Below are 21249 nucleotides of genomic sequence, written 5' to 3'. Positions count from 1 at the left end.
GGTGAAAAGTCAGGAGAAAATCTTCTGGAACATGGCCGTACAGCCTGGAAAACCCACAGCAACTCAATACGCTTCTATGTAATAAAACTTGCAGCACCTATAATGATTGATACAAGAATTTTTCAAAGTGGAACAAAGAAAAGAAGGGAAATCCAATAATCGTACTGGCCAAATGTACTAATTGTACTGTTCTTTTCAAAAGGGATGCACTTCATCTTACAATAAACAATTGTTTCCATTTGTATCTTAGGAAAATCTACCTAAAATGTATCATCAGAATTATCTGACAGTAAAATACATTGCCTCAAGGAGATGGACTCTTACTTGGCGATTGGATAGGCATATTTTAAGAGACCTTAATTCTCAAAAAAAGTCAGAGACTGAATTTATTAACATTAAAGGCAACAGAGTTTTATAAATCTCTACAACAAAACATTGGAGTTATTTATTTTCCAGTGACTATTTTTCTTTGTGACTCTCCCAATAAATTCTTACGTCATCGTCGCAATCTGAGAAAGAATGCATGCTTGCACTCCTTGCTGTCCAAAGGATAATATTTGTCATAGAAATCTAAGATGTATTCCTCAGTTTTAAATCCAAACTTTTGATATAATAGCATTGCTGAATTGCTTGCAGAGACGTGAAGGGTGGCATCTTTGCCCATGCAAGTCTGTCAAAAGGAAACAAGGCTTGTATTATACATTATGAGTAAAATGAGGACATAAAGAACCAAGTATAACAATGTACAAACCAGCTCATACATTACAAAGAGAGGAAGATGCATTTACTATAACTTGAGGCATTCGATTCAGAGATCACACGTGAATGGAATGAGGAATGATGAGACTACATTTGTTGTCCTGTTATTTCCTCACTTCAACTCATTCTCAGGTTGTAATTAGTTGCTTTTCATTTTTCTTGTCAATTTGAAAAACACAACATTTCAGGCTTCAACAGGAGCAGATGATGCACTGCATGGCAAAGTTCCTGGGATTCAGAAGCCATGAGTGTTCAACTGCAAAATTAATTTCTTGGGAGTCCTTTCTAGTCCAGAGGAACTCTGGGAAATGAATGGGTGGCCACATTGCTCTGTGAGTTTGTTTATTTATTGCACTTTATACCGCTTTGCTCACCCTTGGGGGGACTCAAAGCAGTGTACAGCAAATGGCAAAAATTCAATGTTTCACATATAGTTAAAATAGTACATCACAAGTTTAAAACAATAACATATAACTAAAAATTAAACCAATAAAACTATAAAACGTCAAACACAGAACTAAAATGTATTAAACATTTAGACATTGCACCGATCCCAAGGTTGTCATCTATCTGCTTCAATGTTATTATCACTCACCAATTGCTTGTTTACATAATCAAGTTTTAAATTGTTTTCTAAATACCAGGAGGGAGGGGGCTGATCTAATCTCGCTGGGGAAGGATTTCCACAGCTAAGGGTCCACCACTGAGCTGGTCCTGTCTCTTGTCCCCACCAATAGCACTTGTGACAGTGGCAGAAGCAAGAGCAGGACCTCCCTTGGCATTTTTAGTGCTCTAACTGGCTCATAAAGGGAGATGAATTCGTATAGGTAAGCTGGACTTGAACTGTTTAGGGATGTATAGGCTAAAGCCAGCACTTTGAATTGTGCTCAGATGCAGACTGGCAGCCAGTGGAGCTGATGCAACAGGGGTCTTGTATGCTCCGTGTACGCCGCTCCAGTAAGGAACCTGGTTGCCACCTGTTGGTCTACTTGAAGCTTCCAAACATTCTTCAAAGACAACCCCACATAGAGCGCGTTGCAGTAGTCGGTTTGAGCTGTAACAAGAGCATGGACCACCGTGGCCAAGTCTGACTTCCCAAGGTACGGGCGCAACTAGCGCACAAGTTTAAAATGTGTGAATGCTCCCCTGGCCACCACCGAAACCTGGGGTCCCAAGTCCAGTGATGAATCCAGGAGAACTCCCAAACTCTGAATCTGTGTCTTCAGGGGGAGTGTAACCCCGTCCAGCACAGACTGTAACTCTATACTCTGTTTGGCCTTTCAACTGACCAGGAGTATCTCTATCTTGTCTGGATTCAGTTTCAATTTGTTCGCCCTCATCCAGTCCACCACAGCTGCCAAGCACTGATTTGGGACTTCAATAGCCTCCTTAGCAGCAGGTGGAAAGGAGTGACAAAGTTGAATGTCATCTGCATACAGATGACATCAAACTCCAAAACTTCAGATGATCTCTCCCAGCAGCTTCATGTAGAGTTATTTGGCTATCCTTTCAGCTGTAGGCCCCAAAAGCTCAAACAGCAAATATGCTCTATATTTGAGAAAAGGCTGAATAAAAACAAATCACTTCTCGATTTCAGTGCTTTTTCTAGTAGTATCTAGATTTTTTCTAACTGCTTTCTCATTCTAATGCTAACAAGGATTTGATGCCTATTCAATCTTCTTTTTAAGAAACCCATTGACCTGCTTGTTACTGCTGAAGGAACTTCAAAGCAAGGAAATTAAAGTCTCGATATACTCACTGTATTTTTAATCAACATGTTAAATATGCATGAATGTGTATATGAATACAATAACCTTCTTGAATAGAGCTATTTAAAAAAACATTTAACAGGCACCATTATGAAAGCAGTATTTCTTTTCCTTTTATTGAGATCAACAAAGGCATGGAGAAAATAAATATCTAGCATGTTACAGTCTTGTCTGTACAAGCTGTCTTGGAATTTATTTGCATGTGGAATTTGGCCCTAGGTCTCACAAAATACTTCAAAATCTGATGCCTCGATTTCTGATGCAGTTTGATCAGCTTAATTGATGCCAGCTATTAAATGTCTTTAGGGATTCAGAGTTGTACTGCTCTTGTAATGACTAGGAAGCAACAGCTAAATTCCAAACACAAGCCACATAAACACTTGGGTAAACCTGTTCAATTTGCATTTGTTCTTAAAATAAAAGGACAATCTCATATAGATCAGAAAAAAAACCCAAAAGTACTTTTCAATCTACCTGGATAAGATGATAAATCATAAAAGTTGCAATCCCTGACCGTCTCCACTCAGGATGAACAAACAGAAAAGAGATGTATGCTTCATTGTATTTAACGTCTGGCACCATGAAACCAAACGCAATTATGACTTTTTTGTAAAGGACAACAACACTGAAATCTGGATACTGGAGGCATTCTGAGAGGTCAATCCCTGTGGAATGAGAAAAGCAGTCACGAACTATTACACACTGGTGATGAAACCATTGTCATGCAGAAATGCATTCAAATCGCTTGAGATTTAGTAGAAAAGCACTGCTCAGAAAGCATTCTGGGAAAACATTGAACAATGTTCTGCAATTTTAACAGTGTATGAGGAGGACCAATTCATAATATCTAAAGGGATAATGGAAATAATCCTCTAAGAACCAAATGGAAGTTTTAATTAGATTTTCACAGAACAAGAATGCACTATGAGAATAACACTGTAGTAATTTAAAGCGTAGTTTTATGCCTAACTGGTTTACAGTCCTACTGCATTAGTGAGTGATTGAAATGAAGAAATACCTTAGGGTTATAGGCTGGTTTAACAGAAATATAATGATGTCAATTCTGACATCCTGCAGGCCAAGTTAATGGCCACTACAAAAGCAGACTTAATAACAAGAACCGATATGAAAAGGGTTGATGTGACTTTCCTGGGCTGTATAGCCATGTTCCAGAAGCATTCTCCCCTGACATTTCGCCCAAATCTATGGTAGGGGGCTTTCTTAGGGGTTGAGAGGTCTGTTGGAAACTAGGAAACTGAGATTTATATATCTGTGGAATGTCCAGGATGGGAGAAAGAACTCTTGCCTGCTTGAGGCAAATGTGAATTTTGCAAATGGCCACCTCAATTAGCATTTAATGGTCTTGGAGCTTCAAAGCCTGACTGGTGGCTGCCTGGGGGTATCCTTTGTTGGGAGATGTTAGCTGGCCCTGATTGATTCTTGTCTGGAATTCCGCTTTTTTAGTGTTGCTCTTTATTTACTGTCCTGATTTTAGAGTTTTTCTTAATACTGGTAGCCAGATTTTGTTAATTTTCATGGTTTCCTCTTTCTGTTGAAATTGTCTACATGATTGTAGATTTCTGTGCGGTCTGACATGATAGTCCTGGCATCGCATGATAAAGTGAATGTAGGTGTGTTGGTACATCCTAGGAGAGGACTTAATACAGTACTCAACAGCAGATTATCAAGTACTGTAGAGGGCAGAAAAGAGCCTTGCAGAACGAGGTCCAAGTAGGGCAGTGGTTCTCAACCTGTGGGTCCCCAGGTGTTTTGGCCTACAACTCCCAGAAATCCCAGCCAGTTTACCAGCTGTTAGGATTTCTGGGAGTTGAAGGCCAAAAACATCTGGGGACCCCAGGTTGAGAACCACTGAAGTAGGGTCAATTTTAGCAATGGGAGGATTTGAATTTTTAAAACTGATGAATTGGCCAGTGTCGAATCAGTGGAAAGTTATCTGACTTTGCAAAAGACCAGGAATCTGGGCAGGCATAGGAAGGTATAGAGAAACATCTTCACTGAGGGTGCTGTGAGGCCTCTGACCTGGTTCAGATGAAAAAGTTTGTTTTTGAAGGCATCAAAAAGATATGCAGGCAACCAGGTTATGAACAAGATAGATCCTGTAGCTTTGCATTTGTATGCAAGTAGTAGCAGGCACATCTTTAGGTGTAACTCCAGTCAAAAATCAATCAACCAATCTTTGGATTTGAACACCTCTGTGGTGTTTGTTTGGCTGTCTGTGGCCCTGTTCAGAAGATTTCACATTATTTTCTACTCCTGTGACAATTGAACTTTGAATGTTTTGGCTTGTCACAGAAACAAGGATTAGTGATAAGGCTTCAGGAGATCCTTTTCTCCCTCAATAACTCTTACAGGAATGAATTTCCCTTTCTTGAGATAGATTTCTTCTCACTTCCTGTTGTTACACAGACACACACCACCCCCTTTGTAACTCGAAGTCTTATGTAAGTTGGAAGTTTGCAACTCGCACACTGTCTGTGCTATGTTGGCAAAATATGTGACACAGCATGTTATAATTTGGTACCACAATTCACTGGAGGGTGAAGATGCAAGACTTATTAGAGGCTGTCCTCTGTCTTTAGTATATAAGGTTTTAATAGACGGTAGTCCTATTCATTGGAAAACAGCACAACAGTACAAAATACTGCTTGCAGAGGTATGTATGGCTGAGGTAAATAATAAGTAATGCCTGGAAGTATATCCACCCAACCATCTATAAGAGTCTTAGATTAAGGAGACTGGGCAGAAGTAGAAAATAAAAACACCGCACCATCACGTTTTGTATCAGTTTCCAACACAGAAAGGTATCAACTTTGGGCAGACTGATAAAGGCACATTTTCTTTGACTTTGAGGAGGTACTGGAAAGCATGAAAAACCATCTAGAAGTGGTATTATGCCATAAGAGATCCATCTACCACATGAGATCCAAACAATATCTAAGCATGGCCAGTAGACAACAGATCAGAGGAGAAATGCATCACTTGAATGAACAGTGTAATGTACACATATTTCTTGCTCACTGTGAATAAGTACTCTTTGTTGCAATGTACAGTATTGGGTTGCTGTAAGTTTTTTCAAGGTATATAGCCATGTTCTAGAAGCATTCTCTCCTGACGTTTCGCCTGCATCTATGGCAAGCATCCTCAGAGGTTGTGAAGTCACAACCTCTGAGGATGCTTGCCATAGATGCAGGCGAAATGTCAGGAGAGAATGCCTCTAGAACATGACCATATACCCCCAAAAAACCTACAACAACCCAGTGATTCTGGCCATGAAAGCCTTCGACAATATAATGTACAGTATTACTGATGTGCCTAGATAGTGCACTCGAGCAATGAATTGATACAGATGACCTTTGTCATTGACAGTGTTGTGCTCCTTTATATATGCTACTGCAAGTTATCTTTCTGTCTGTTTTGTTGAAAGGATTCAAAATATCATGCAAGAAAGGGTAAGCTTGTACACTTTCCATCTAAGGTCCAGAATGAGTTGCTAAACTTCTGATAGTTGTAACCAGACCAAAGAACAGAGCTCAATTTTATACTACAACCCCTTCTGACAGTAGAACTACCGATAGCCTGTGAGATTTCTACAACACATAATTAAGCAACCTACAGTAAGAGCAAGACAGTAAAATTCAAGTGAATAAAGTGGGCACAACAGGAGAGTCTGGGCTAAAAGATCACAGGAAGGCAGCTTCCATTTCTTCCTAGTCCCAGGAATTCAATCCCCCCTAGAGCAATTAAAGTGGCAACACACATTGGGACCCCTTAAAACTCCTTATCTAGATCTTCTCATAAATCCTACCTGGCCAGAAGAACTCGTGGCACAGCGCGTTAATAGTGGGGATGTGATTAGGCCGAACATAACAATAATCAATGGGTGCTTCTGGTTCTGCAGTCCAGTTGGGATCGTTCTTGTGTGAATGGGCACGAATCTCACTCAGCAGCTGAAGTTTGGGAGGTTTGGTCTCATAATCACGTCTAGAGGTAACAAAAATAATATTAGGCCGCAAGAGCATGTGGACGTGGGCAGAGTCCCAACCAGGGTAGACCGAAAGCATCAATGAAAGAACAAGTAAACCAAGATCTGTGAAATTTCTCCGGATTCTACAGGACTATCCTAGCTGAAATGTCATCATGTTCATAATTCAATTAAAATTTAGAAAAATAATAGTATGTTTTCCTACTTTGGTCTCTACTGTAGGGTAACCCCTCTGATGTTTAAATCTCTATATAAAAAGTCTAAGTGTATGTGCAATGTTTGTCTGTTTCTACCACTTTGTTGCTCTATGTTATGCTATTGGAAAAGAAAAGTGGCATGTATGAGGGGGAGGGAGAAAGGAAGAGGAGAGCCACAACTGCTAGCATCATTGCTTTTCCTGTACCTCATTTCCATGCACTAGTACAATGAAACAAGCAGGTTAGGTAAGCCTTGCACAAGTGAACAATTTATTTCCAAACCTTCTAGATAACACTTAAAAGTTTCTTCTACGCATCCAGAAATATATTTCTCTCTTAAACAGTGTCCATTTTTCTTATGATTTACACTCGGTGGCTGAACCGATAGGTGTATGCTTTTTTAAAATACTGGAGGAAGCAAGTGGGACAAGCAAACCTGCTTTCCTGTCCTGTATTGCTGTTCACCTGTCCCCATATGCTCAGTAAAGAACTCTAGCAACAGCTGGTGTTTAACTTGCCTGTTGTAGGGAGACACACATAGCTTAGAGCAGGAATGGCTAGAACGTAATCATATCCTTTGCCAGCTCAAGATTTATTGGCTTTTGTCCTTCTGACATATTTCTTCAGCCCACCTTCACCAGCCTCCCAAACCCGATAAAGGTATAGGTAAAGGTTTTCCCTTGACATTAAGTCTAGTCATGTCTGACTCTGGGGTGTGGTGCTCATCTCCATTTCTAAGCTGAAGAGCTGGCGTTGTCCATAGACACCTCCAAGGTCATGTGGCTGGCATGACTGCATGGAGCACCGTTACCTTCCCACTGAAGTGGTACCTACTTATCTACTCACATTTGCATGTTTTCAAACTGTTAGGTTGGCAGAAGCTGGGGCTAACAGTGAGAGCTCACCATGTTCCCTGGATTTGAGCTGCCGACCTTTTGGGGAACAAGTGCAGCAGCTCAGTGGTTTAACCCGCTGTGTCACTGGGGGCTCCCCCAAAACTGATAATGTTTACAAAATTACAGCAAATGAAAAGATTAGTAAAAGGGAAGCTAGTAGTATGAAGACATTAAACAAATACTGTTTTACTGAGGCTTTGTAAACTGAGGCATGCCTGTACTATGTTTATCTGTCACAGTACATAATAAATCTGAAAGTAAGAAGGAGTAGCATGTTCCCAAACAGCAATAGCGTAGTGATCCTTACCTGATATAAGGTTTTAAGACACGGGACGTGTAGGGACTGATGATGCTATGGTCAGTCAGGGCATCTTCTGAACCTACAAGTCTGCATAGAAATTTTGTTTCCATTTGTCGAATTTCCTTCACATTAGACAATTTTGTCTGTAAAACAAGAAAAATTACAGATTAAGAAAGCACTGTACATACCCGAGTATAAGCCTAGTTTTTCAGCCCATTTTTTAGGCTGAAAAAGCTCCCCTCGGCTTATACGCAGGTAAGGGTCCTGGTGGGAAGGCATGGGACTGAAAGAAGGGCTTCTTTCAGCCCCACGCCTTCCTACCAGGACCCTCACCTCTCTGCACAGCAACCCAGCTTTTCTTCCTCTCCTCTCTCGGTGCCAGTGTTTCTTACTTTTCCTTATTCATATACACACAGCATTTTTTCCCCAAAATGTATAGTTAAAATAAACTATGGTGATTATTAGAAGGATATGTAAGCACATTTACACTGAAGGTTAGAATAATCATTTAGTCAAAGTTAGAATTACAGTTTTATGTAAATATTCAAAAACATTTACCCTACTGATACCTCAATCAATGTAATTTTATTGGTATCATTTTTATTTTGAAATTTACCAGTACCCGCTGCATTTCCCACCTTTGGTTTATACTTGAGTCAATGCGTTTTCCCAGGTTTTTTTTTTGTTGTTGTTGTTGTTGTAGAACTAGGTGCCTCAGCTTATACTCGAGTATATACAGTAGTTAACAATTAAAGGCAATGGTGGCCAGATACTTTAGTATCAAAATATCAAGAATAAATGACCTAACTAATATGCACAAAAAGTCTTTTGGCATTTGACAAGAAAATATAAAACACATGTCTATCAATAGGTTACACGCAAGAGGCATTTTGTTTCGTTTGATACATTACAATCTACACTAAGAACCAGATAGCAATTATTAGTTTTATGCCCAATTTTAAGAAAAGTAAATATCATAGCTTTTAATAAGTATAGAAACAATAGAGTCCAAACAATGCCAAGCCATCTCAAGAATTTACCAAACATTTGCTTTTGAGGTCATAAAAAGTAATACTGGATTTATTGTTATTGTTAATCATCTTCAAGAGATGGAGTTTATGCAAAAACTGACATTCCCAAGTGGAGCAGCCTCATGTGCAGGATTAGGGAAGCTTGCAATTTAAAGGTTTCTCATGGCTACAGTTGGAAGATTGAGGCCTAGAGCTCACAGACAAATAAGTTAGCATAAAAAGATGAATGCATTTAATAGCAAAAAAAAAATTACAATAATTCAATTGTATTTATGCTAGAAGGAGAAAATTACTCAAATGTTCTCAACTTATCTTCCATGCTTTAAATTATGTTTCTTGTCACAGGTACACACATCCCTGGCATACTTTAATTCCAGTGTAAGTCAACCACTTTAGTATTATTTGAAAAAGTTTACAACTTTAAATTTCAAATAATTCTTATCTCTGCTAGAATTTCCATAATCAGAATTTGGAAAAGCAAGTTAGATTTCAGCATGCTACTGGTTTTTTTTTTTTGGTTTTTTTTTGGGGGGGGGGAATAATAAAGTCCAAGTAATGCTGTATGATGAACAGAACAGGTTGTAAACTGACTGCAGGCATTTCTCAGTTAACAAAGACACTATTTCTATGTAGTCATTTTTGCCCGCCCAGCTTCCCCTTTTCTTCTTAAAAGAAAGGTGGACATGCTTAGAGAGTGACTTAGAACTACAGTAAGCATTGGGCTTCCAGAAAGTGGGTGAACCGAGGAAAGCAACTGAAGAGAAAAGGAAAGAAATTGGAGTTTTGAATAGACACGTATTTCTCATAGAATTGGAAGAAATCCCAAGAGCCATCCAGTCCAAACCCCTGCTATGCAGAAACACACAATCAAAACACTTCTGACAGATGGCTATCCAGCCTATGCTTGAAAACCTCCAGAGAAGGAAACTGCACCAGCCTTTGAGACAGCATAGCACACTGCCAAACAGCTCTTACCATCAGGAAGTTCTGCATAAAGTAGTAATGTTTATCCGACATATTAATAATTTTGCAATTAATGCTTCTTTGACCGCTGGTTTGGACAGAAACAGCAAATACCATTTAAATGTGCACTACATGGTCAAGAAGACGTCTTCTCCCTTTGCTGAACAACCCCCATAGCAAAGGAGCTATTTGAAAAATGATTGCATTGGAAGCATTAACCTGATATCGATCCAAAATTCTGAAGTCCTGGCTGGTAGTTCTGTATGTGGCATAACCTGCTGGCACACAGGGCGCGCCCTCTCCTTCCTTAGCTCCATAAATCCGATCAATCAGGAGAACAGTCGCATTCACAATGTTATCCAAATCAAAGAGAGGCAGGCCTCTCTCTCGTTTAGCTTGCCGGACTATCAACTTGCGCCTCAACCTCCGAGCTTCAGGGGTCATGGCAACAGCATTTGGATAGGCTTCCAAGTTTCTCAAAAGAAGCTTTTCTTCATAGATACTAACAGGTCCATATTTAGGAATACCAGACCGAACATCCTTATGGTCCAGTTGTGTCTTCCTTTTGTCCTTATGCTGGTCCTGAAAGCCTGTGTGAGTATTATCAGGGTTTTCAGCATCACCTTCCAGTTTCTCTATTTTTTCTTCCTCACTCTCCAGCTCCTGCTTAATCTGTTCCGGTATCTTCACCTTCTTTCGGATCATTCCCACTGATGCACTGGATGGTGGGATGTACTCTATTCCTGGATCTATAACACCATCACCTTCCATCTCTTCATCATCTATAAACACAACAAAATATTTTATTTCAAAATATTTGTTATGACAGAAATACTGTGACAGAACAAGCAATAATATCAGATGTTCTTGGAATACTGTGGTTTAAAAGTGAAATGTCTATACACCAATTAATAAACTACAGCACGAATATGAAAAACAAATTGTAATTGCTCTATAATATTCAAGTTTGATAGTACTGATGAAGTGAACTGATAACTATCCATTTCCTCTTCTCCTTTGACACTCTAAAACAGTGGTTCCCAACCTGTGGCCCACAAGAAATAAAATATGGTCCGCAGCCTCACCATTACTACACCATTGCAACAAGAGCGACTGGTCTCGTGAAACCCTCTTATAGTGGCTTATTAAATATGGTTTTCTGTGGGTGAGCAGATAGCAACTGTATTGTTGTAGGTTTTTCAGGCTATATGGCCATGTTCTAGAGGCATTCTCTCCTGACGTTTCGCCTGCATCTATAGCAAGCATCCTCAGAGGTTGTGAGGTCTGATAGCAACTACTGGATGGCATATGTTCTGTACCAGAAACTAGAGCTGATGTGGTCTATACAATGCAATTTTCTGAATCAGCACCCCAGAAAACCAAACCAAACCTAAAGTTGACTAAAAACTGATTCGTAACCCTTTTGGTACTAATGTTGGAGAGTGATCCCTGGTCAAGTGGTCCCTGGTCAAAAAAAGGTCGGGAACCACTAATCTAAAACAAAGCTGATTTATTAAAAAGTGTTTATAAAAGAAAAGTAAATCCAACTCCACTACAAACAAGATAGTATTCTATTCTATTCGTAGAAGGAAGGAAAATGGGCTATTAAAAACTGGCAGGTCTTCCAACTGGACATGTACTGACAGATGTAGCAACTGGTATATATAACTATTCGTTGACAGGCAGTAAAACATTAAGCATTCTTCTACTAGAAGGCACAGCCAACAGACAGAAAGGGACAGGTATTAATATAGGCTGGAATCATTATTATGTTTCTAATCTATCATCCATCCTCATTTCATCCTCAATATACTACATTTTCTTCAGTATGAGAAAGCACTTATCTTTCTTAAAACTGTTTCATTCACAAACTCTCACATGAAACTTAACACACAAGAACCTAACAGCAATCCCAACTCCCAGTCTGCAATCAGGTGGAAGGAAAGTAAGCAGAAAGCAATCCAGAGGTAGTTCCTTAGTCATATATGTATTTTTCATAGATGTCAATTAGTCCCCTTAAAACAATGGTCAAGAAACTGTTTTGTAAAGGAGATCTAATATATGTAGATTGACAGACAATGAAACTTTTAAAAAGCCTTTACCGTGGAACAGGGCCTGGGGTGGCATTATATCTGGAATCAGATCTGCTTCTGAGAGGAGGCTAGGTGTAGCTGAGTGTGAAGCTGGCGTTCCAGGGGCAGAGAAATCCGGAGAAGGAGATGGAGAAGGGCTGGTCATAGGAGTTCGATCCGAGGAGCTCAGGGATGAAAAATCAACCACCTCTCCTTTCTCAAGCATAATGTCAGGACGCCGGTTTCGGCTGATGAATTTGACAGGTGTGGAAGAGGTACTCCTATCCAGAAAGCCTGCCGCCTCCTTCTGGGCTCTCCTGATGTCTTTGGCTTCCTGAGTTCGAGACCTCTTCTCTTTGAGTTCCATGGCAGATTCTACTGGATTGCGACTCACTCGTTTTCTAAGTCCCTCCACTGTAATTATTGGATCCAAAGATGGTTTTGAACCTGCTGGAGAACAAACAGTGCATTTTTCTAATAAGCACTGAGAATATTGACTTTAGAATTCAGCTGTATAGTAAGGATAAAACCTACTTCGGAATAATGAATACAGAACAAACCTAGATTTTTTAAAAAAATAAGACAAACAAGTAGTTCAATTCAATTCAAAAAGTAATAAATGTATAGGCAAATATAGGCTAACGTAATTAAATCCACAGTATGCTTCATGGAGTGTGGGAACAGATTCTCTGTTGTAGACACTGAAGTTTTAAACTCACATATCAGAGAAAGGAAAGTCAAGAAAGAAGAGAGAGAGAGAAAAATGTAAATGGCTGGTGTTAAGATAATTAAATGAAACTGAAAATGAGTAGGGATGAAAATAATAGAATAGAACTACTTCATTTTCATTATACATCATAAGCAAAATGAAATGCCATTCCCAATCATATTATATATGTAGAATTACCAAAAAAAGACCAAAAGAAAATTGCAGATATCAGGCAGGAGGGGAAAAAAGGGAATGGACAATGCTAGCATTCAGCTTTACCATTCAACACTAACCTATCACATATAATACCACTGACCACTCACCCACTCTGTGCAGAAATGTCGCCTACTTTATACATTCATTTCTAGATTTGAAGTAAACTATTGGCAGATGATCAATTGTATAGTCAAGTGCAACTCACTGTCTCACTCCCATCAAATTATCAAAGTTCAGGACCCCCCTCCCCCCCCCCCCCCCACAACACACACACACACAGCATCTTTCAAGACTAGGCTTATTTATTTATTTAAATGTGAAAACCTATATACAATGTACAAATCATTACCTTTGGCTTTTAAGGCAGATGCAGAGAGTTTCTCCCCTTCAGGCTTCAATGTAGGAGGCCTATTATGAACCAGCTTCCACCACCCTGGCTCTCCAAATTCCTGGGCCCCTGAACGAAAATACATAGGACTTCCCACAGAAAGACAACCAGCAACAGTGCTCCACCAAGTAGACGTCTTCTTTCTAAATAAAATGAAGGAAAATAAAATGAAACAGAAAGCGAAACGGGGGCAGGAAACAACCAGGCACTGCAGTCAGAGTCTGCCTAAAACATTCTGGTGCCCAAGGCAGAAGTACCCAGCTAGCAGCTGAACCTTGGTCTTCTAAATCTTGTGACAGATTACAAACTTGGAGAGAATATGAGATCAACAGAGGTAGAAGTGCATATAATAAAGATATACTCTATATTAACTAATTTGTCCTAAAGCTTGGAGGGATAATTCTTCGTTATACACTTATAGTAGGAACTGTACTGTGCAAAAATACTTCTCATTCAATTGTAAGCTTTACTATGAAGTGAAAGATGGAAATGGAACAGTGTGAGGTCATCCTATCCAAATTTTATTTCCAAGCAGCCACTAGTAACAGGTCAGTCATGGCACCTGACATTGCAAATCGGTGTATGATTCAGCCGGAAGAAGCATTTATTTATATTATGTACAATGTCTATCAATGATCCATGCAGTTGTGTTACTGTTATACTGAGACTATATAAATAGTGTGTTGAGAGAAAATTGAACATTTTCTTCTTGTTGGTATTAAGAGAGAGAATAAATTAGGCCATAGCAAGCTACAGCAAGGCAGAAATGTTATTTAGATATTAAAAGAACAAGTGTTTAGTTAAGGTAGGCAAAAAGGAGTCCTGCCATTATAAGCATCACAACTCCATGTCTTATAAAAATGACATGTCTGAGCTTGAAACTAAAATCCAGGGTTCATTTGATGAGATCTATAAATTAACCAGAAATGCAAGGTAAAAGGTCCTGAAAATTGAGACACCCTCCCTCTCCTGTCTTTGGAAAAGCCTACCATTTATTATTTCAAATTCTGTTGAAACCGATTGCTGTGCTTCATTTAGATCTGTCCTAGAAATAAATCTTTGCTGGTTTGACCAAGTTTTGACAAGCAAGTTCAAAACGTTGTCCAAATTTTCATCCCACATAACATGAAACTTTCTATTGTAGCTGTAGCTAGTAAAGTAAATGATCTATGTTTTAATATTCTTGTTATGGTTTTATATTATGTGTTATTGTTTTTAAATGTTTTATGGTGTTTTTGGGCATCAAATCATTGCCATTGTAAACCGCCCTGAATCGCCTGAGGGCTGATAAGTATAAATAAATAAATAAATAAATAATGTCAGTATGGAATTAAATGCTGACAATAATCTAACATTATAGAGATCTGTGCCTCCCACTTACTATAACTAGAAACCAACAAATGTCTCTACTGTTTTATTTGTTTGTTAGAATTGGATGGAATTTTCAGTCACAGTAACACATCATGGCGGATTCACAGCTATAGACAGATAGGTATAAAGAGCTTTCTGTTAGGAACTGAAAAGGCACAAATCATAGAAGAGGAGTAGCCTGTTATTTAGAGAAGTGAGGGGGCGAGGGATTGGGCGGGGGAAGTATTTCCACAAAGGTATTTTCTCCTAGAAAAAAATAAACATTGAAAAAAAAAGATTTTTTGGAATATTGCATAAAATGATTAAAACAAAGTGTCAACATATTTGTTTTTAACTGCAGTCAACTTTGACCTCCAAGTCATCCTGTCAGTAACTGCCCTGCTCTGGTCTTCCAAACACAGGGCTGTGACTTCCTTGATTGAATCTATCTACATGTAATGCAGTCTTTCACTCTTCCTATTGCCTTCTACATTACAAAGCAATATTATCTTTTCTAGTGAGTCAATCTCAGTTTAGTTATCTTGGCTTTCACTGAGTTTTCAATCTTGAATTAATCTAGGATACATTTATGTGTCTTTTTGGCAGTCTATGGTATCCACAGAACTGCTATCCAGCACATTTCAAATTACTGAACTCTCTTCCTATCTGCTTACTTCACTACCCATCTTTCATTACTACAGTTAGAAACATAGTAAATTAACTTAATAACAAATTTGTACTGGTATAATAATAGACACAATTTGGTACTAGGCTGCGATGGCAGTTCTTCAGTGAACAATACATTAAATTCTGAATTTCATAAGAGAAGGATTTTGCAGTGTTTATGTGTACCAGAGCTACCTAAAACAGAGATGGTAAACAGCAATTACCTTCAAAATCCCTAACAGAGTATGTGTGAAGAGCAAAACAGAGAGAAAAGATGAGAGCAGAGAAGTCTGCCTCATCAGCAAACCCTTCTCTACTTGTTAAAAAAGTGTAAGTTTGGCCATTAAAATGGAACAAGATAGAAGAAGAAAAATCTTTGGATGCATTTTGGAAGACCTTTTTTAAGTTTATTCAATGCCGTTACCTGTTTCCTAACAGAAAACTCCAGTGTTTTTCAATGAAAGCACAAATATCTTCCTTCCATCTGAAATAACCTTGGCGGCCAGTTCCTTCTAGAGATAAATTGTACATTGCCAGCATGACAACCTGAAATACAAATAGTAATGCTTCATTTACTAGTAGTCTAAAAGGTTCTTTATTGGAAGAAGAAAAATCCCTTTCTCCTACTAACTATCTTTGAAATTTAATATATTATTATTACTTTTTTCGCTTCAAGACTCAAAGCATCTTGCAACAAATTAGAAAAATATTTACAAATTCACAAAATACAGAAGTTAAAATGATTAAATTGTCAACAAATTAAAACTGGTTTAAAAGCATAAACCTTGTTAAATCCAACAAAACAACAGATAAAATTAACACTATACAAAGCTAGCTGTGCCTAAACAATCTGTCCTCAAAGGACTGTTGAAACAGAAAAGTTTTCACCTGTTTATGAAAGAGAGTAGAGAGGGTGCCAGTCTAACCTCCCTGGGAAGGGAGTTCTAGAGCCTGGGAGCAGCCACTGAGAAAGCCCTCTTCTGTGTTCCCACCAGATGTACCTGTGAGGGCAGTGGGTCAGAGATCTCAAAACTTGTGAGGATTCATAAGAAAGATCACCATACCAACATCTGTAAGTGTGCTGCCAGAGTAACACTGCCATTGCAAATCCAAGATTATATGGCAACAAGGTAATGAAAGAAAACTATGATTCAGGCAGCAGTATAAGCGCTATGAAGCCTCATTCCTGCCTGGCAATGTTACACTAGCACATGAAGTGGATACTTGTTGAAGTCAGTAAATAGTTAAAATATATTCACATGTTTTATGTAATTATGATGTTGTTTATTGTTTGCGTTTTTGGTTTGTGTTTTCGGTTTTAGTCTGTTGTACTTTGTTGTTTGGGCTTGGCCTCATGTAAGCCGCCTTGAGTCTCCATTGGGGAAATGGCGGCAGGGTATAAATAAAGATTATTATTATTATTATTATTATTATTATTAAACTCCCTCCACTTTTTGATTTACTCCTTCTATAAACAAACTTATCAAATTGAAATAGATAATTCTCTGGTCCAAATATACACTTGTACTAGGTAAATATATTTCTAACCCATATGTTTTTGCTGAAGTTATGTGTTGTATTTCAATCTGTTGTTGTTCCCCACCTTATTCATGTGTATTGGGAAATAAATATTGTTGTTGTTGTTTGTAAGTCACTTGAATGTTTTGCTTTCATATTAAATCCCAAATAAGTTTTTGCAATCTTCTTATGAAATTATCTGATAAATATATCAGGAATACTTGAAATGAATTGATTTTTAAACTACTGTCGTTTTTATAAATTCTGTTTTTCCTAATCATTTTCTGAGTAAACAATTTACTTCTCTATATTTACTTTTACATGTTGCTTTAGGATATGTGAACTACTACATAGCTACAAATTTAACTGGTATATTTAAAGTGTTAGACAATTCTCTCTGTCCTTCTTTCACCACAGCATTGGTATTGAGAATTTTTTCACTGAAAGCCAAGGATGCCATCCTGCTCCTTAACTGGTCCCTGACATCAGTGATGGACTGGATGAGGGCCAACAAGCTGAAGGTAAATGCAGACAAAACAGACGGCTGAGCAGGATGTGGGATTACAACCTATGTTGGACAGAGTCACACTCCCCCTGAAGGTACAGGTTCATGGTCTAGGGGTGCACCTGGACTCATCGCAGACCCTGAAACTTGTGCACCAGCTGCACCCGCACCTTGAGATGCCAGACTTGGCCATGGTAGTCCAAGCCTTGATTACTTCCTGTCTTGACTACTCCAACAATCTGTACATGGGATTGCCTTTGAAGATAGTTTGGAAGCTGCAACTAGTTCAGAGATCAGTGGTCAGGTTACTAACTGGAGTGCCACATCTTGAGAGAATGACTCCCACGTTGCAGCAGCTCCACTGGCTGCCAATCTGGTTTCAGACTAAATACATAGTGCTGGTTATTACTGATAAAGCCCAAAATGGTTCAGGCCCAGACTATTTGAAAAATCGCACCTCCACGTACAAACCAACATGAGCACTGCAGTCTGCGGAGGAGACCCTGCTCTCGTTCCCACACCTCCGTCTCAAGCACAGTTGGTGGGAACGAGAGAAGGGAACTTCTCCGTCGCCACTCCGCATCTCTGGAACTCCCTCCCCAAATAACTAAAAATGGCCCCCTCTCTCATCTCCTTTAAAAAGGTTTTAAAGACCCATCTCTGTAATCTAGTTTATGGAGAGGAGGACTAGTATATCTCGTCCACACATAGGACACCTGACGATATGCTACATTATACAATGCTTTTAATGTACTGTATTTTAATTGGTCGACATCTTGTGTTTATGAAGTTTATGTATTTTAATCCTTGGTTTGATTGTTTATAAGTTACACTGAGTTTATTTTCTTGTATGTTTTGCCTTGAATTTTGTTTATTTGTTTTCTAGCATTGAATGTTTGCCACTTTTGTTATTTCTTGTGATCCGCGCTGAATCCCTTCGGGAAGAGAGGGCGGTCAATAAATAAAGTTTTATTATTATTATTATTATTATTTCTTATCATTATTAAAAATGAAGAAGGTAGTCAATTCTGGATTAAACCGAGTGCTTGCTAACATAATGTGTACAACCAGCATGGTTCATTATATAGGCACAAGAGTGTTTGAAGGAACATGGGGCTACAACAGTGGTTCTCAACCTGTGGGTCCCCAGATGTTTTGGCCTACAACTTCCAGAAATCCCAGCCAGTTTACCAGCTGTTAGGATTTCTGGGAGTTGAAGGCCAAAACACAGGCTGAGAACCACTGGGCTACAAGGCATAATGCCACTTTCCATGTTCATAGCTGTGTCTTTTAATGTTAAGAAAGGATTATATTTGTAATGAGTTTTGAACTGCTCTAGCTCAAAAATCACTTCTTTTTGCCTTTGCATCAAAAAGTTAGCATAGGTTTAACAAAATCACTAGAATCTCACTAAACAAACAAAAGATCCCCAGTGTATATCATTACACAGAAATTTGAAACCTTCTTACTCCATTACTGCTTGTTTGCTACTTACTTGCTGCCATGTTAGTTTTAGCCGTTCAAACTGCTCCTTCCCATCTTCAGCGCAATCAGAGCAAGTAAACTTGAAAAAGTTATCACCTTTGAGATGGGTGATCTGTTCTCTCACCTGACCTATAAACAAGCAAGGAAAGGCTTCAGGTTTGTCATAAACTGTAAAACTGCACATTGCATTCTATCAGAGTGGAGATCCCCTGACTTCAGTAAGAAGGTTCTTACTAGATATGTTGCTCCTTAAGAGAAACTAACGAGACTGAATAATTTATGCTTTAATTACATTTCAATTTATTAGCATTAAAAGATTGACAGAAATACTGACTCTAAGCAGGTTGCCTTTTGAAAATCTGAACACTTTAACCTTTTTTTGCTGAACTGTAAGAAATACTGACTGAAATACTATTGAACACCCTGAAAATATATAAGGCTAGATATTTTTAGAAAAATCAGATCATAATCCATAAGCTTCATGACTTTTATTATTTGTTTAGTTACATACCAGTATGTAACTAAACAAATGACAGGGAATCAACAGATAATTAGTACAGGAGGCTTTCACTTATTTGATAGTCTAAGGACCACAACACTGTCAGAAAGTGGAATTGGTTGGGAAGTGGAACCCGGGGGAGGGGGGGGGGGTAGCTTACAAGTGCATTCTGACTGCAGCATTTTTTTCCCTTGACATTAAGTCCAGTTGTGTCCGACTCTTGGGTGTGGTGATCATCTCCATTTGTAAGCCAAAGAGCCAGTGTTGTCCATAGATACCTCCTAGGTCATGTGGCTAGCATGACTGCATGGAGCGCCGTAACCTTCTCGCCAGAGTGGTACCTATTGATCTACTAACATTTGCATGTTTTCGAACTGCTAGGTTGGCAGAAGCTGGAGCTGAAAGCGGAAGCTCACGCCGCTCCCAGGAATCGAACCTGCGACCTTTCAGTCAACAAGCTCAGCAGCTCACACTTTAACCCAGTGTGCCACCAGGGGCTCCTCAGTACAGTATAGTGTAACATATATATGAGCAGTCCCAAGTTAACCTCATAGACAAGATGTGATAGAACAGTGGACCTGTCATCAAATTACTGGAACTTGTGTGTAATTTTGCAAGCCTTGAAAGAGCAACATATCAGAAAACAAGGCGTTCAAAGACAGAAACCTGTAGAAGGATTTCTTGCCTGGTACTGAAACAAACTGTGTCACTATTTATATTGTACTGATTATGAGGCTTATTTAGAATCAGCAATCAACGTCCAAAAAAATCATGGTGCATGCTGGAGTTTTTCTAGCTTCTCTTTACACAGCAGATACCACCACTCCATGAATCTAGGACCCCACCTACAAAAGCCATTTAATGCAGTTTCAAACTGGTATCAAAAAAGTGGCTTTGCTCTGCAGATGATTACATAGAAAATCCTGGAATCAGTTTGAGGCTCAGATGGTGATTACACAAACCATAGAGCACTGATATGCATTAAGGGCTTTCTTTTGCTAGCTTTCATGGCCATTTGTTGTCTAGCTAGTTTTGAACTGCATTAACTTGTCAGTGTGGATAGGGACACAGATGAATTTCTAGAATAAGATCCTACACAGTGCAAATACTACAGCTGAGAGCAATAACAGACCAGTCTCTGCATACAGAAAGAACCACCTTAGATTTGAATGTGGGGCTTCAAGGAATTTAACTTCATAATGACTATGATCATAACTGCTCAACAGTTAAAGCCTAAGCAGTCGGTTTTCTCTTATCAGCAAACAGAGCAAGACAGCAATGATGCCCAAAACTTGTAGCAGCTTAGCATATATCCTGGAGGAGAGGGGAAAAACCATCCACAGCAGACGTAATTTGTTCAGCATTTTAATTTTATTTGTACGAATCCATTTGCATAGTTGTTACTCTCATTAAACAATGAAGGTTTAACCATAAACCATATATTCTAGATGGACTGTATTTCAAATGACAGAGAAACACATACATCATTTTCATACACATAAATACAGAGAGAGAGAGACAGGCAGACAGACAAAAAGGGAATAAACCTGGAGTTCTGAAAACCACAAAAATTAAATATAAGGGATTCTTACTTGCAGCTATCCATTTCTGGCATCTTTCGCAATAATAGGACAGCTCCTCTGACCAGGATGTTTCCCCTTCATCACTATTCACAGAATCTCCACTCTGATCATGACTCAAATCCACTGATGCCTGATCTTCAGATTCCACTATGAGAAGAGTCTCCCCTTCCACTTCCCCTTCTTCCAGTCCTTCTGAAGGGGACGTCCTTGTTGCTTCATCATCATGACAACTCATCATTTCACTTATGTACATACTATTATCCATTGTTTCTTAAAAGAGGATTTTTTTGGTATGCTAGAAGCTTCCTCTGCTAATAGCATTAGACATATGAAGATTAT

The 21249-nt window shown here is 38.9% G+C and overlaps 1 protein-coding gene across 3 annotated transcripts; it reads right to left on the bottom strand.

Annotated features, from left to right (window-relative positions):
• Nucleotides 1–360: 360 nt before the first annotated feature.
• On the bottom strand, nt 361–21175 carry KAT14 (lysine acetyltransferase 14). Of its 3 annotated transcripts, none has more exons than XM_060774270.2 (10): nt 20920–21175; nt 18839–18957; nt 15745–15866; nt 13266–13447; nt 12022–12441; nt 10139–10701; nt 7932–8068; nt 6355–6530; nt 3003–3193; nt 361–670 (listed from the first exon to the last, which is right to left on the bottom strand). In XM_060774270.2, the coding sequence occupies exons 1-10, from the start codon at nt 21173–21175 to the stop codon at nt 497–499; spliced, it is 2340 nt and encodes a 779-aa protein (XP_060630253.1). In that variant the 3' UTR covers nt 361–496. The 3 variants fall into 3 exon arrangements, with proteins under 3 accessions (XP_060630253.1, XP_060630254.1, XP_060630255.1); XM_060774271.2 differs by having other exon boundaries at nt 12022–12438; XM_060774272.2 differs by lacking the exon at nt 20920–21175 and adding an exon at nt 16209–16321 and having other exon boundaries at nt 18839–18925.
• Between the last annotated feature and the right edge of the window lie 74 nt (nt 21176–21249).

The sequence above is a fragment of the Anolis sagrei genome, chromosome 4, assembly GCF_037176765.1.
Source record: "Anolis sagrei isolate rAnoSag1 chromosome 4, rAnoSag1.mat, whole genome shotgun sequence".
NCBI classification, from domain to species: Eukaryota; Metazoa; Chordata; class Lepidosauria; order Squamata; family Dactyloidae; genus Anolis; species Anolis sagrei.
Note: the sequence above shows the minus strand (reverse complement) of the source record. Positions and strands in the feature narration are given on the sequence as shown.

Excerpts from the sequence above, each read along its gene's own strand:
- KAT14 (XM_060774270.2), bottom strand. The coding sequence starts at position 21,175 with ATGGATAATAGTATGTACATAAGTGAAATGATGAGTTGTCATGATGAT. Across the intron at positions 13,448-15,744 it reads AGTTTTCTGTTAGGAAACAG|AAAGAAGACGTCTACTTGGT; the intron begins GTAACGGCATTG and ends CATTTTATTTAG. Across the intron at positions 12,442-13,265 it reads ATCTGCCTTAAAAGCCAAAG|CAGGTTCAAAACCATCTTTG; the intron begins GTAATGATTTGT and ends TTTGTTCTCCAG.